Raw genomic sequence first — 15595 nt, 5'->3', positions numbered from 1 at the left:
GCCAATTAGGCTAGCTGCCACCATCTTTGTCAGAATATGATCAACTTAATCTCCAGAAAAACTATAGCCAATACAAGAAAGTAAAAATGAACTTATTTCATTTAATTATATGTGTGTTGATTATATATTAGATTACTGAAACTTTTGTCACTTTTATTCATTTGGTTTGCGTGTAGCGTCATTTACGACTACACAATGCTGACTTGGCGGGCCGTTCTGTTAATAGGCCCTGGGGTGAGCTCCCCACCGCAGGAGAGGAGGGTGACAGGGAGTAGTAAAAGGAGGGGACATCCACAGCATCCTCCGTCTGCTCCATCAAGCTCGGCATTCAAAGCTGGGAAGCGGCCGGAACTGAGCTCCTCTTTCACGTAAAAGCTAAGTGAGTCTAGGTGAGTAGGAGGCTAAAAACTTTAACAAATAACGCTCCCAGACTATATTTATTAGTGCCAATCTTACTTATTTCCTGTTAAACTTTTATAAAATACTAGAAATGAGCCTTTTGTGTGATTTGACCTAACGACATGGCGTTTATTTTTAAGGCCTCAACCGGAACTCGTGCTTTTATTTCTGCGGGCTTTGTGCTCTCTCTCTCTCCTCTCTCGGAGCTCCAAACGGTCGGCTCGCTGAAACACAGCAGGATGCCACGGGGAGCACTCCGACTCTCCGTTTCACCGTCTCCTGACTCCTCGCCTCGGTCACGGCCACTCTGATGGGCGTTTTTACAACCTCATTGCCTCCCTCGACGCTTGGACATTTTCAAAAGCAGCGAAATGAAGCGAATGAATGTGAGCAACAAAAGTGCATCCTCGCTGTTGTGCCTGTCTCCAGCATCACTAGTACTACTCTCTGTGGATGCGGTGCCTCATTAGTCCTTCTTTTAAGGATTTAATGTAGGATTGGACTACTTGCATTCTTTCTTTTTTTTTTTTTATTACTGTTGTCTTTTTCTCGAGGTTTTCCGTCTGTGAAACAAAAAGATTTCAAGATAAAGAAACTCCGGAAAACCAGCGACCACCTCACTTGGCATCAGGAATAACCTTTCTTAGCGGTTATTCGCCTCCACAAGCATCTTCTTTCTCTGGGGTGGGGAACCCGGCTGATGCTTGTCTTTGCTCGTCTGTTCGACTTCTGTATCGTCTCGTTGTTTGTCTGTTTGTCCCCACAGTGGCATGACAATTCATGAATGCGTCCAAGGACATGTTTGCAAATTACGCATGCACCGTGGCGGTATAGTAGGCTGTGCGTAAGCTCCTTTTATTATGAATGCCTCAACAGATTCATTCAGTCTCATTCCTGTGTTTCAGGACAGATTTGGCAGATTCATCCTAACTTGACGGATGTGTGTGTGTGTGTGTGTGTGTGTGTGTGTGTGTGTGTGTTGTGTGTGTGTGTGTGTGTGTGTGTGTGTTAATAGAGGGTTACAGCTAAGGCATGTCACACTGTATCACCTCTATTTAAAACATGCAATCAGGTTTATATCTAGAATTGCTTCCAAAAAGTTAAACAATAGAATTGATTATGTGATAAAAATAAACGTGAGATGCAACCCATTGCCGTATGTTTCAACGCCCCATTAAATGTGTGTGTGTGTGTGTGTGTGCGTCTGTGTGTGTGTGTGTGGATCAGAGGAAATCTGCGCGCAAATGTATGTGTATAAAAATCAGAAAAATTCCCTGGCTGCGTTAACATGAGCCCCTTCGTGTGTGTGTGTGTGTGTGTGTGTGTGCGTGTGTGTGCAGCCACGCTGGAAGTCGCCTCCCATGTGGCCGTCGGGACTGGGGAGCAGGCAGGCGTGCCCGCGGGAGTCGGCGCTACGCAGGGCGGCCATCAGCGGCAACATCAACGCCCTCCCGCCGCACCATGTCCCCACCGGCCGCAGCGTGCGGGTCTTCATCTGCGCCAACCCCGATGGTAAGGCTTGACAGCGTGACACCTGCTTGATAAAGATCTCGAACCCTGCGGAGCCCACGAACCCTCCCATCACGGCACCAGAGTCATCACAATGCCTTGCAAAACTATTCATATAGACGTCTTAAACTAGCAGCCATGAACTTCAATATAGGGCAACACAAATTAGTGCAAAGTGAAAATAAAAATGTCTCAGTAGAAATGAAGCTGTTCCGTGAGTCCTCAGAGGTTTGTTAGAGAACATTGGAAAGAAAACAGCATCATGAAGACCAAGAATCACAGCAGACAGGTCAGGGATATGAAGCAGACAAGTTTAAAGCATGGTTAGATTGTAAAGCAATACCCAAAGTTAAAGATATGCAAAGCTTAAATGAAAGGAAGGAGAGCATTAATCAGAGAAGCACATACGAAATGCTGTGTTTGCCAGAAAACTAACATTGTCCATCTTCATACTGAAACATGGTGGCACAATGCTGTGTGGATGCTTCAGCAGGGACAGGGAAGCTGGTCACAGCCGACGGGAAGATGGATGGAGGTTAATGGGTTCAGGGGGCTTGATAAAGATCTCAACCAGATTTAAGTCCAGATTTAAATCGGATTGAGAATCTGTTGCAAGACTTGAAAACTGATGTTCACAGATACTCTTCACCCAATCTCACTGAGCTTGAAGAAGATTGGCAAAAATGTCGGTTTCTAGATGTGCAATGGAAGTACCCCAAAAGACTTGCAGTTTTAGTGAAAGGTGCTTTTAAAAGGTATTGAATGTTTTGTACACTATTCACATTGTTATATGTAAAATATTTTGAAAACCATGTATACTTGTACTTCCAATTCACAATTATTAATTGCTTTGTCTTCGTACACATGCAATCTCTTTGCAAGGCATTGTTTTTCCCCCAAAGGTTTCACCCTGTGCAGCTTTAAGAATAGACCCTGTCGTCACATTGCAAGCATATGTGTTTTTGGGTTGCTGTTACAAATGCGGCATTTTGATTCACATGGCAATGAGGTGTTCACTTACCCACTTATTCTAATTGTAGTACAGTAAGAGACGCTGGGAAAAACAAAAAAAAAAAAAAAACGTGAGCTTTTTCCAATAAAGCATCTGACACAACAGATTGCTTTCAGCACAGATTGCGTGGTGTGAGCAGAGTGTAAGACAGTTGGGTCGCAGAGGAGACACCCAGTTGCAGCTCTGGATTTGAATTTGCCCTCTGGGCGAGGTTGTAAAAATAGTCTCAGTAAAACTGGAGTAAACAAGGCAGGAGAAGTAGAGTAGGCTATGAGAGAGCGAGGGACGGAGAGGAGGATGGCGGTTTGCTGTCATTGATGCATCTCCATTATTCACTTCTTTTCACGAAGCAAAATGAAGCCCGCATTGAAGGGACACATGAATTTACCTGAGATTATTGCGCTGCAAAGAGCCGGGTATTGTTTGGCCACCTGTGGCTTTCTCAGTCAGGGAGAGCTTCCTGTGTTGACGGGAATGTGACAATCCACTCTGCATGTGGACGGAAAAATGATGAGGGGGGGGGAGGTTGCTCGGAATAAATCTTTTAACAGCATCAACACGAATGGAAAGATACACCTGTCAGCCAGAACCACAGAGATCTCTAAATATGACCCTCTGTTTCCAGTGTGACGAGGCATAGGGCAGTGAGATTCCCCGACAACTTTTACTATTTAGTTATATTTGCAAGCAGACACTCTTAGCATTAGTTTAGATCGTTGCTGCATCCTCACTTACATAACAGCTTCATAAAGTGCTCAGAAACTTTAGAAAGTAACAAATCTGCCCTGTTGGAAGTAGATTTATTTCATACCTAACATCCCCCGTCTCCCTCATCATCATCGATTAATAAAATAACCCTTCTTTGTCTTGAGCCCCGCTGCAGAGCTTGTTTCTCGTGTTCACTAGAGGGGGCTGTCCATGCAATTATTTAACACAGTACGGTACATCTCAGGGAAAAGATGCTCCAATCTAAGGTCAGTGACCTGAATGAGAGGAATCAGTTCACATTCAGATGGTGTTTCAAGCACACATCTCAGCGCTCTCATAGCTGTTCTCAGTATTGGGATTTAAATCCCAAAACAAAATTAATAAAGCAGACAAATAACCTTTAGCAGGTCTTTACCAGGTTTTTCTTATTTTTTAAATTTTGCCCCAAGTGTATAAAAAACACACATTGTTTACTATTTATTGAACAAAGAAGAAGGCCATCTATGCTCGGCATTGGATACGCAGAAGGACAGACTGGGTTTTGTGTTTATTTCGTGCATATTGTAGTCCGGTATCAGGAAGCTCGTGGATGCGGACCAAAATGCAACAAACACAGCCTACCACTGGTAATCGTGGGAGCAGTGTGGTGCAGGATAGCTCACGTAGGATCAGGGACATGAACAAAGAAGAAGAGGAACATAGAAATGGTGGAAATATTCCACCTACACACTGTAATAGAACACTTATTACTGCAGCGCCTTTTAATTTATTTTGCCCAGAATACACATTATCAAGATTTTGCTCTCCGTCGTCGCCATGTTTGCTCCTGAATTTGGAAGCTAACTCATAACTGCCTTCTAGTGGCTACATTGCCTAACAGCCCTACCTACTTAATTAATGCAGAAAATCAATAGAGCAATGATGCTTGACAATGTTTGAAACAGGAAGACCCTTATATGTGCAAAAGGAATATAAATGGACTTCAAATTGAAAACTTAGTATACCCTGTGGCTTATGGTGTGTATTTAGCTTTCCACACAACTTTTTATAAAATCACCCTCCTGCAGAAATAACTGTAAGGAGTTGTTTTCTTTATGACTTTATCACTTTCTCACATCATTGTGGAGGGATTTCGTGACACTCTTCTTTACGGCATTGATGCATACCCAGATTTGGGATACGTTTTAGCTGGACAGGTGGCCACATATCTGACTCTAGAATACCTTGGTATACAGAGGAGGTCGCCTCAGTGTCTACAAGGTGCACCAGGTCTTGTGGCTGCTAAACAAGCCCAAATCATCACCCTTCCACCACCGTGCTTAGTAGTTGATACGAGGTATTTGTGTTGAAAGGCTGTGTTTGGTGTTGTGAGTTTTGGGTAAACTTTCTCTGCTTTGATCTTGTCCAAAAGACTTTTTTCCAGAAGACTCGTGGTCTATTTGGATGTAACCTTGCAAATATAAGTGTTGCTCAAATATTCATTTTAGAGAGAAGAGGTTTTCTCCTGAAATCCCCTCCAAACAAACCATACATATTTTGGCTTTTTTTTTATTGGACTGTCGTGAAAATAAAAACTGAAGCCTGCAGAGTCTGAGATGGCGCTCTTTGGTTTTTTGCAAATTCTCTGAGCCTTACCAGTGTGACAATATGGTAAATTTACTTGATTTTCACTCCCGAGAAGATTAGCAACTGTTTTAAAGGGTTTTCACTGCTGAATAATCTTTTTCACTGTTTTAACTTTAAAATGATTGACTTTAAAATGTTTGGAAACGGCTATATAACACCTCCCAGATTGATGGGCGGCAATAATTCCTTGTCTAATGTTTGTCAGTTTGACAGTGCATTAATACACACCTTTTATATAGGTGGTCACACTGATAATGTTATATATACTTCGTTTATCCACACACGGCTTCTCTTTTTATTGGTACGATGGAGTATTACGGCAAGGGTAAGAAGGTGTTTCAGGGGAGGAAATTACGAGAATAAAGTCTTAATATTAACAGCATAAATTCGCAATATTAACAGAATAAAGGTGCATTATTACGAGAATAAAGTCGTGATTTTAGGAGAAAAAAAGTCATAATGAGACTGCTCCTCTTCAATAGAAGCAATTTCTTTCAAGTCGGTGTGGTCCTTTCTTTGAAACTGACACAGTTGTTTGCATAATCATTTCTAAGTCCTGATACTGATTATAATTTGATGCTGATGTGCTAAAAGATTAGGAATTTCGTTATTTGTGAAACCGATTCCAAAGTATAACTTCACAACATTCCTCATTTTATATTAATTATGTAAAAATGCCCAAAACCAATTTGTTTAATTCGCAGCTTGTTAGCAAGAAAACTGGTTGTAAGAAAAAAATTTAAAGGAGGGAGTTTTTTTTAGGCTTTAAAGACACAGAGTCACATTCAGAGAGACTGACAAAATTGTTCATGTATTTAAAAATGTTTCCAAATACATCATATTAAATATATATATACAGGTCCTTCTCAAAATATTAGCATATTGTGATAAAGTTTATTATTTTCCATAATGTCATGATGAAAATTTAACATTCATATATTTTAGATTCAGTGCACACTAACTGAAATATTTCAGGTCTTTTATTGTCTTAATACGGATGATTTTGGCATACAGCTCATGAAAACCCAAAATTCCTATCTCACAAAATTAGCATATTTCATCCGACCAATAAAAGAAAAGTGTTTTTAATACAAAAAACGTCAACCTTCAAATAATCATGTACAGTTATGCACTCAATACTTGGTCGGGAATCCTTTGGCAGAAATGACTGCTTCAATGCGGCGTGGCATGGAGGCTATCAGCCTGTGGCACTGCTGAGGTCTTATGGAGGCCCAGGATGCTTCGATAGCGGCCTTTAGCTCATCCAGAGTGTTGGGTCTTGAGTCTCTCAACGTTCTCTTCACAATATCCCACAGATTCTCTATGGGGTTCAGGTCAGGAGAGTTGGCAGGCCAATTGAGCACAGTGATACCATGGTCAGTAAACCATTTACCAGTGGTTTTGGCACTGTGAGCAGGTGCCAGGTCGTGCTGAAAACTGAAATCTTCATCTCCATAAAGCTTTTCAGCAAATGGAAGCATGAAGTGCTCCAAAATCTCCTGATAGCTAGCTGCATTGACCCTGCCCTTGATAAAACACAGTGGACCAACACCAGCAGCTGACACGGCACCCCAGACCATCACTGACTGTGGGTACTTGACACTGGACTTCTGGCATTTTGGCATTTCCTTCTCCCCAGTCTTCCTCCAGACTCTGGCACCTTGATTTCCGAATGACATGCAGAATTTGCTTTCATCCGAAAAAAGTACTTTGGACCACTGAGCAACAGTCCAGTGCTGCTTCTCTGTAGCCCAGGTCAGGCGCTTCTGCCGCTGTTTCTGGTTCAAAAGTGGCTTGACCTGGAGAACGCAGCACCTGTAGCCCATTTCCCGCACACGCCTGTGCACGGTGGCTCTGGATGTTTCTACTCCAGACTCAGTCCACTGCTTCCGCAGGTCCCCCAAGGTCTGGAATCGGCCCTTCTCCACAATCTTCCTCAGGGTCCGGTCACCTCTTCTCGTTGTGCAGCGTTTTCTGCCACACTTTTTCCTTCCCACAGACTTCCCACTGAGGTGCCTTGATACAGCACTCTGGGAACAGCCTATTCGTTCAGAAATTTCTTTCTGTGTCTTACCCTCTTGCTTGAGGGTGTCAATAGTGGCCTTCTGGACAGCAGTCAGGTCGGCAGTCTTACCCATGATTGGGGTTTTGAGTGATGAACCAGGCTGGGAGTTTTAAAGGCCTCAGGAATCTTTTGCAGGTGTTTAGAGTTAACTCGTTGATTCAGATGATTAGGTTCATAGCTCGTTTAGAGACCCTTTTAATGATATGCTAATTTTGTGAGATAGAAATTTTGGGTTTTCATGAGCTGTATGCCAAAATCATCCGTATTAAGACAATAAAAGACCTGAAATATTTCAGTTAGTGTGCAATGAATCTAAAATATATGAATGTTAAATTTTCATCATGACATTATGGAAAATAATGAACTTTATCACAATATGCTAATATTTTGAGAAGGACCTGTAATGCATTCCCACAGCATCATACTGCCACCATCATATTGTGTGGATTTTATTTAGTTTTACGGGTACCTGAATAAAGGAGTCTGAATAAATATATCAATAAATACATGCCAGATGCAAGGCAGTGTGTGTGTGTATGGCCACAGCTGATCATTTCAAAACCCATTAAGTGTTGTAGCCACACTACCCAGACAGCTGCAACAAACTGGGGAAATCCTCATGTGATTTGTTTTGGCGGGTATCAGTGGATGGATTGTGCAGCTCGTCTAATCGGTCGATTATATACGTGCGCCCTTGTGCTCGTGGATCCATACGGAGACAGACGCAGCACCTTGCTCAAGTCAACTCGGGGGATCTGCCGCTGAAGCTGTAGCCTGGCTTCAAATAGCGAGCTATCTCTTAAGCTCTTTAAATTTGATAAAAGAGAGAGGCCTCACTGGCAGGATGCATGAAATCCAGCCTCCAACGCACCTCTGTCAAGGCTATAGTCAGCACAGAGGCCTCTAATCGCTTCATATTTCAGCACACAATTGTTCCCGCTGTTTTCATTTACATTTTTTTTTATTTTCAATAGGTTTCTTGCTCTTTCAGACATTCTCAGGCTCCCTAATGAGCTGTTTCTGTGCATTGAGTCTGGTGAAAGAGGGAAAACTATGTCTGTCTGTGGCTGTTTTTAATAAAGTGCTTCATTTGGAAGGTGTTGAAAGTAGCACTTCTGGATTTGCATGTCCCCATTCTGTGCCATGAAAATGTTTGTGTTTGCTAGATGATTCCTTCGCTTTCCTCCCTGAGGGGACAGAGGGGGTTCTCTTTGATAAGTCTGGCAGCAGCTTTTACTGACCTCTACCTCGCTGAGGACATTTAAACTCAAAGACTTCCATACAGAAACATCTAACCTTGGTCTGAGTTCTTGCTTGTAACTACCTGAGAATTCGAGCCTCTTAGTGTAACAACTTAAATTAAAAGTATTTAATTAGAGTAAGATGGTGCTGCTGTTTGCAAATAATGATGACCCAATCGGATGTCAATGGATGGATGGTAGGGATTGCCTCTAGTTTTCATGATGGTAATAAAAATTAAAGATGCTAATAGAACTGTTTGGATTTATTCAGAAATCTAAACCTACCACCTTTCACTCAGGCGATTCACTTGCTGCTCAAGTGGTTGAATCCTGTTCATCTTGTCTCTCTCTCTCTTATTTAACAACTGAAAGTACTCATTCTTATCTTATTTCTGAGTTAATCCCATTTCTACAAAAATCTGGTGCAGACCCGCTCAACCTAAATAATCACTGTCCTACAGTTTTAGTCTGGTTTTAAGCTCCTACACAGTCTTCTTCAGATGTCGTCTACTCTGGGCTTTGAACAGAACTTGTGCTTCTTGATCAGAGCTCTGCCTTTAAAGCAGTATCATGATATTCTCCGCATGAGATTAGTTATGAGTGGCACCTCACATCCCCAGTTTTATTCCTATGTTACAGATTGTAATCAGTATCAGTACAGTTAAAACATTTCAGATTACAGTCGCTACCATTTGCCGGTGTTGTTCCCCAGGGCTCTGTCCTATTGCCCCTTCTGTTTATCATCTTCCCCTAGCTCTTGGTTATATTTTTTGGAAATATTGCAGTATTTTTTATTGTAATACTGGTGGCACCCAGCTCTAAATGTCCTACAAAACCTTATTCCACTATCCCAACGTCTTTTCATACTGACTGTTAATGTGAAATTAAATCATGGATGTCTGCTAATTTTGTTAACTTCAAGAACATTGAAGCAATTTATTCTGTTGTGAACTAAATTTGTTTTAGATAATTCTGATCAAGTCTCTCTTTCTGTTAATAACTCCGGGATCTGTCTTTCCAATGTTAGGAACTCAGATGGTATAGTTTTTGATAGTATGCACACCCAGTTCCAGTTCAATTCAGTTTATTTATGCATCCCCAATTCACAACAAATGTCTCAAAACACAAAATAAATTTTAAAAATCCAACTTATTTCAGAAATAGAAAGTCAGTTTAATCCGATCATACAGACAGATTCAGTGTCAGCCACGTATATTTCAGTTTATAAAACAATGCATTAGTAAATTGGTAAAATATTTTTTTATGTAAGGAAAGCCAGCAGATTGCATTGAGTCTTTGACTTTCTAGCAATCACTCTTCCTGAATGAGCATTTAGCGATAGTAGATAGTTGATTGCATGGCGTCGGTAGCTTTGCCGCAATCTCTTGTACTAAGCATGCATGTAGCAACACCGGAGAGGAGAACTCGCCTTTAACAAGAAGGAACTACCAGCAGAACCTGACTCGGTGTGAGTGGCCTGCTTGGTGTTGGGTTATTTGTGTAAGATTAGTCGGTAACGCCCATCCCTTACAGCTAGCACTACTGCCATTCTCGTAGATTTTCTGCTGTACTGCAATTCCATATTTTCTGGTTTACATCATAAACGTCAGCTTATGCGTCAACTGGTACAAATCCCCGGGTCATTACCAGAACTCCTTCCATCTAGCACATTACTCCAGTCCTCCGAAACATCTGGCTTCCTGTAAAATACAGAACTGAATCCAATGTTCCTTTAAGATTCACACCTCAGTTTCTCTCTAACCATCTGCACATCAGCTCTTCTCCATGGTCTTGGAGATTCTCCTCTTCTATTTCTTCCACACTACCATCTTCTCACTTAGCCACCAAGGGCTTCAGAGCTTTTAGTAAAGTAGCCTTTCTAGCATATCACATTTTTGTAAGGTTGATTATAAATATTGATTCTGCAGTGTTCACTTCTATTTAGATGTTGTGTTAACCTTTAAATCCTTAATGCTTTTATGACCATTTTTCTGCATGATTTTAGAAGTTGTACGATTTCCTTGAGAGTCTATTAAACAAAAATATTATTATTGTTTGTGGGCTGCACGGTGGTGCAGTTGGTAGCACTGTTGCCTTGCAGCAAGAAGGTCCTGGGTTCAATTCCCAACCAGGGGTCTTTCTGCATGGAGTTTGCATGTTCTCCCTGTGCATGCGTGGGTTCTCACTGGGTACTCTGGCTTCCTCCCACAGTCCAAAGACATGCCTGTTAGGTTAATTGGTCACTCTAAATTGCCCTTAGTTGTATGAATGAGTGTGTGCATGGTTGTTTGTGTGTTGCCCTGTGATGGACTGTTGACTTGTCCAGGGTGTACCCTGCCTCTTGCCCATAGACTGCTGGAGATAGGCACCAGCTCCCCTGCGACCCACTATGGAATAAGTGGTAGAAAATGACTGACTGACATTATTAATATTATATGTGTGCAAAAACTGTAATCCTCCACACTTTATTTGTTGACCTTCTAAGAATCCAGACTTCCTTGTAACATTTAAAGTGCTCTTATTTAGTACTTCTTCGGGGGTTTTTTGGAGGTTCTTTGAACTGTGGTTGCTTTTTTATTTGAAGGACTCAAAGCTGGTTTCCCTCTGGTACTTTGATCACACCAGGTCACTATTAATGAAGAAGGACCCCAATGCGTACTCAAGGATTGGGGAATTAAGGCGTTTCCTTCTATCTTTTACAGTTTTAAAACAGCACTTTTTTGGCATATAAACTGAATATGTTATCTATCGCCTTTTAATGCCCCACTAGTTGCATTAGAGGCAGCAGCTGGAACCCACTGAACTTCTTATAATGCATATTTCTGTTGGGTAGGCTGAGTATTGCAGGCAGCCACCGTTCTAATTATCTAATCGAATACAAAGTCAATGGCAGTGACACGGGGAGAAGTCTTGTGTTTTTACATTAACCATTAATGCTGAGCAAGCTGATGCAGGTAGTTTCACTGTAAACCCCAGTGAGCTTTCTCCGTCTTCATTAAATCTTATTTACATAAGCTGTAAGGTGCCCTCATGGTCACATAATGCATAATACATCTAACCTTTTTGACATAATTTTTTATCGATTATCATTCTGTTTACATGTTTAGGTTCAGTTCTGTGGAAGGTTTTAAACACTAAATTAGGCACTTTTGGCAAAACAGACAAATCCTGTCACACAAATGAGGCATCAGCACTGATTATGAGCCTTCATGTTAGGTATATTGTATGTGTCCTGAAAAGATGGGTGAATAAAGTACGATGTGATACTGCATAGGTAACTTCACATGGTGTAGATACATCTTTTTTGTTGCTGAGCGGTTTTGTTCTTGTGATGCCGTTGCTGCCTTTCTGTGATGTTCACAGGATTCATTTCACACTGATGAGCAGTGGCTGTCCAAAGCATCCATCTTAGTTCAGCTTTTTTACTTGAACAGGTGCACAGCATCTTACGTCAACAACGGCAATTTCTTTTTCAATTCTTATTAACCAACTGACCATCTTGGGCTGAAATTTCAATGCTAAGTACATGGTTCATGAGCTCCCCCAAGTGGTCAAATAATGATTAGCTGAGTAACTCAGCGAAAAGGACGAACTCCCTCTATGCTTCAACCTTTTCAAGTATTTAGTTAGTAGTCAGTCAGTCTTCATATGTGCAGAAGGAAGAATAGCACTGTGTGGAAAAATTTTTTTAAAGCTATTGCTTTAGGTCCAATAAATATTATTTGTTGCAACTTTTGTTGAGAAAGAATATATTCAAGGAATATTCTACGCTGGGGCTATGAAGTTTCTTTGACATGTCCACAACATTTCTTGGGATCCTGCTGTGGCGGATCCGTGTAGAAATGCAGATACAAAAACGTGAAGTGGGTGTTAAGATGATTGCCCAGTTAGGTGTTGGCTTTTAAAAAAGCTTTTGTCTAAAAGCAAACTGTTTAAACAGATGGGATTTATTTGGCATTCTTTGGCAAGAATCCCACAGCTAAACAAATGGTATGTCCTGTAAATATGTTGACTGGTAAAGTGCTGGTCTCATGGGTTATTATAAATCTTTTAAATCAGGGGGATTTCTCTCTGATCAGTCTGACAAGTACCATTAATCTGTAGTCTTGTCTCCTCCTTATGCTTTAAAATGTATTGATTGTGTAACAAAGAGATAACATTTTTAATGCTTGGGAAGGTCCAGCAACGTTGGATAAATCCTGTTGCATTGTGAAACATTTTGTTCACTGATAAGGATCTATAAAGCATTTACTCCCCAAGATGCAAATGTTTCTACTTTTGCTGATAGTACCATTTTCACTTGCCTGATCACACTTACAATCTTTAAACATCTCCAACAAGTCATTTGTTCAAGTTTTTCATCTTACTAAATACATCTTTATGGAAGAAATGTACTTTTGCACCTCTAAGGCGCAGAAGGGAAAAAAACAAATTTTTGTCAACAATCTTTAAAGCAAAAGTTAAAAGGAAAATAACTCAGGTTTTATAGGTATAATGTCTAGTTTTATAGAAAAGACGGTATTTATAGATATAGTGGAATTAAATCATAAATGTTATTAAGATAAATTAAATATAATATTAAATGATGACTGTCATCGTGGGTATTTTTTGCTTTTTTTAATCTTTATTATCTACATGTGTTCAGTCACATATTTACTAATCATCTCAAATCTAATAGCCGATTCGCTTTTTATTACCGTTTTATTAAAGTGTAGTGTGAGTATAAACCAATCAGCCTCATAATCTTTAACTGATTTAAAGCTTATGAGGCTGATTGGTTCATACTCACGAAGTATTAGTTATTTAACTTTTCACTGTTCTTTAAAGCTCAAGAAGACGCACATGGAGAGTTCTGTATATTAACCTGGATTAGGATTTATTTAGAATCAACAGTAAAATAAATATGTCATAAAAAAAATTAAAGAAAAAGAAATAACCTTGTAATAAATGTATACAAAATTAAATGCATTATTAATTAATCTAATAGCTATCCACTAAAAGTTAATAAGGAAAACAAATAAAGAGCAGAAATTTCACATTACCTCTAGTCTACTACTATAGACTGAACTGAAGTTTTATGAGAAAGCCATGGGAATATTATCTAACTGATTAATAATCTAAAATGTATCAGGAGTTTGTCTCAGAGCAGCTTAAAGGAAGATATTGTATGGCCTAATTCTGAGTTTTTAATATATAACTTGACCTCAAGAGGAGAAAGAAAAGGAGAAGATAAGGCTCAGATCCACCTGGACCAATCAGCTTTTAGCACCAGAATCACCACATACGCCCCTTTTCCATTCATGGATCCACTCCGCTTGATCTCCAAAGCTGCTGTGTTTCCATTGGTTCTCTGACGGCTGGAGTCATGGCTTGAAGTCCCATCTCCAGCTGTCAGCATTGTGAGTTTTGTAGTTAGTCTTGAGTATTTTGAGCTTTTCCCAGAAAACACTTTCTCATGCCGCTGACATACGTCTTACCACACTCATGGCCAGTCAGGTAACAGCTCTCTGTTCACATCACATTTGGGCACTGCTCAGCCCCGTTGGGACCTGCTAGTGAGCAGGGACCATGAAAGCCGGTACCAGGCTGGAAAAGCCAGTATTGCAAAGTAGAGCCCTTAGAAAAGGGGCAGAAGAGACTAAATTGACTGCCTTACTATGGTTTGAATTGGACTGTTGACTCGTGTTTCCCATACTTCCAACTCAGCTCAGTCTGATGAGGACATCTTTGAGCCAACAGGTTTTGTTTGGTGAGCTCTTGGTCTTGGCCCAAGTCGTTGGATGTCTTTGTGGGTCCTCACTTTAGACGGAACCGGGTTGGATACAAAAGAAAATGCTCTTAAAGAAAATTACTAAGATGTTGTTGAGCACACCTCCATGATAGGTGGAGGAAACAACCATATTTACGCAAAAGCGATCAAAGAGAAAAATACAAAGAAATAATTCATTTTAACCAAACTTGATGGGTTGATCACAGATGCTCTCCATCCAGTCCTACTCAGATGAAGACATTTTACAAAAAAGAATGGACTAAAGTTTTAGTCTCTTTGACTCAGCAGGGCTGAATACAAATGAAGGGCAAAACCTTTCAGATCTGCATTTCAGAAAAAACATAATAAAATACTTAGTTTCCTTCCTTAGTTAGGTCTACCTCTAAAACCCCATTAAGATAAATCTTTTGAATAAGTTTGTTGCTGTAACATGAAAAAATGTGAAAAAGTGGTAAAAATACTTTTACAAAATGCTGGATCTGTATCACATCGACATAATATCTTAAGATAGAGGACTACTTTTGTAACTAGAGTCACCTAAAAAAAGCATGTTTGTCCTAAGTCTTTGAAATGTGCAATTTCAAACCTGTGAAACGCATGTACTTTCATTCACCTCTGTAGCTCTCACTAATCAGGGTATAAAACCATCAGAAACCTGCTCTCTTTCTATTTGCATCTCGACTTCGCTAATTATAATTTCCCATCAAAGATCTGTTAGCGAATGTTTGTCCTCTGAAGTGTTGAGCATTGTTTTATCAGTCCCTTTACGATAAGAGTTTTCACCACTTTATGAATTTTTTTTGAACATTTATTAGTAAAAGGGAACCTCTCAAGTGGGGGTTTTTTCATAATCTTTTTAACCAAATAGAGGAAAAAAAACAAATCGAGACATCATCTTGGGCTCTTGGAGATCTCAAACTATTTTGGGATTTTAGTCCAAAAATAGTGACTTGGAAGGGATTCATCTGGGACATGTAGCTTATTTCTGTGTCGGTCCATGGCTTCTCCAGAAGGAAGATAAAGAAAGTGAGGAAAATAAAGACTGTCACAAAGAGAATAAAGAGAGCTGACAGCCTATATATGAAAGCTGTATTGTTCGTCGCTCGTCAAATAAACAGGAAAAACTAAGGCGATAGACACACAGTGAGAGGAAGTGGGTGAGTGTGGGATCCAGTCTTTGTTCTTCTGCAGGCTGCTGTGTGGACAACGGACCCACACATACGTCAGGTTGTACACAAATAACACAAATAACAACACAGTTGAGT

The 15595-nt window shown here is 40.3% G+C and overlaps 1 protein-coding gene across 2 annotated transcripts in view; it reads left to right on the top strand.

Moving 5' to 3' along the window:
- The first annotated feature begins 630 nt into the window (after positions 1 to 630).
- Positions 631 to 15595, top strand: part of LOC124880140 (NACHT and WD repeat domain-containing protein 2) — a 73654-nt gene continuing 58689 nt past the window's right edge. Inside the window, exons 1-3 of one of the 2 annotated variants that reach the window (XM_047385079.1) lie at positions 654 to 785; positions 954 to 1083; positions 1740 to 1911. In XM_047385079.1, the coding sequence (XP_047241035.1) occupies positions 784 to 785; positions 954 to 1083; positions 1740 to 1911 (304 nt within the window). In that variant the 5' untranslated portion in view covers positions 654 to 783. Of the gene's footprint in view, positions 786 to 953; positions 1084 to 1739; positions 1912 to 15595 lie in introns of both variants that reach the window. The other variant, XM_047385080.1, reaches the window with a different exon arrangement.

The sequence above is a fragment of the Girardinichthys multiradiatus genome, chromosome 14 (assembly GCF_021462225.1).
Source record: "Girardinichthys multiradiatus isolate DD_20200921_A chromosome 14, DD_fGirMul_XY1, whole genome shotgun sequence".
Lineage (NCBI taxonomy): Eukaryota > Metazoa > Chordata > Actinopteri > Cyprinodontiformes > Goodeidae > Girardinichthys > Girardinichthys multiradiatus.
The sequence above is the reverse complement of the archived record's forward strand: the minus strand, read 5'-3'. Positions and strand labels throughout refer to the sequence as shown.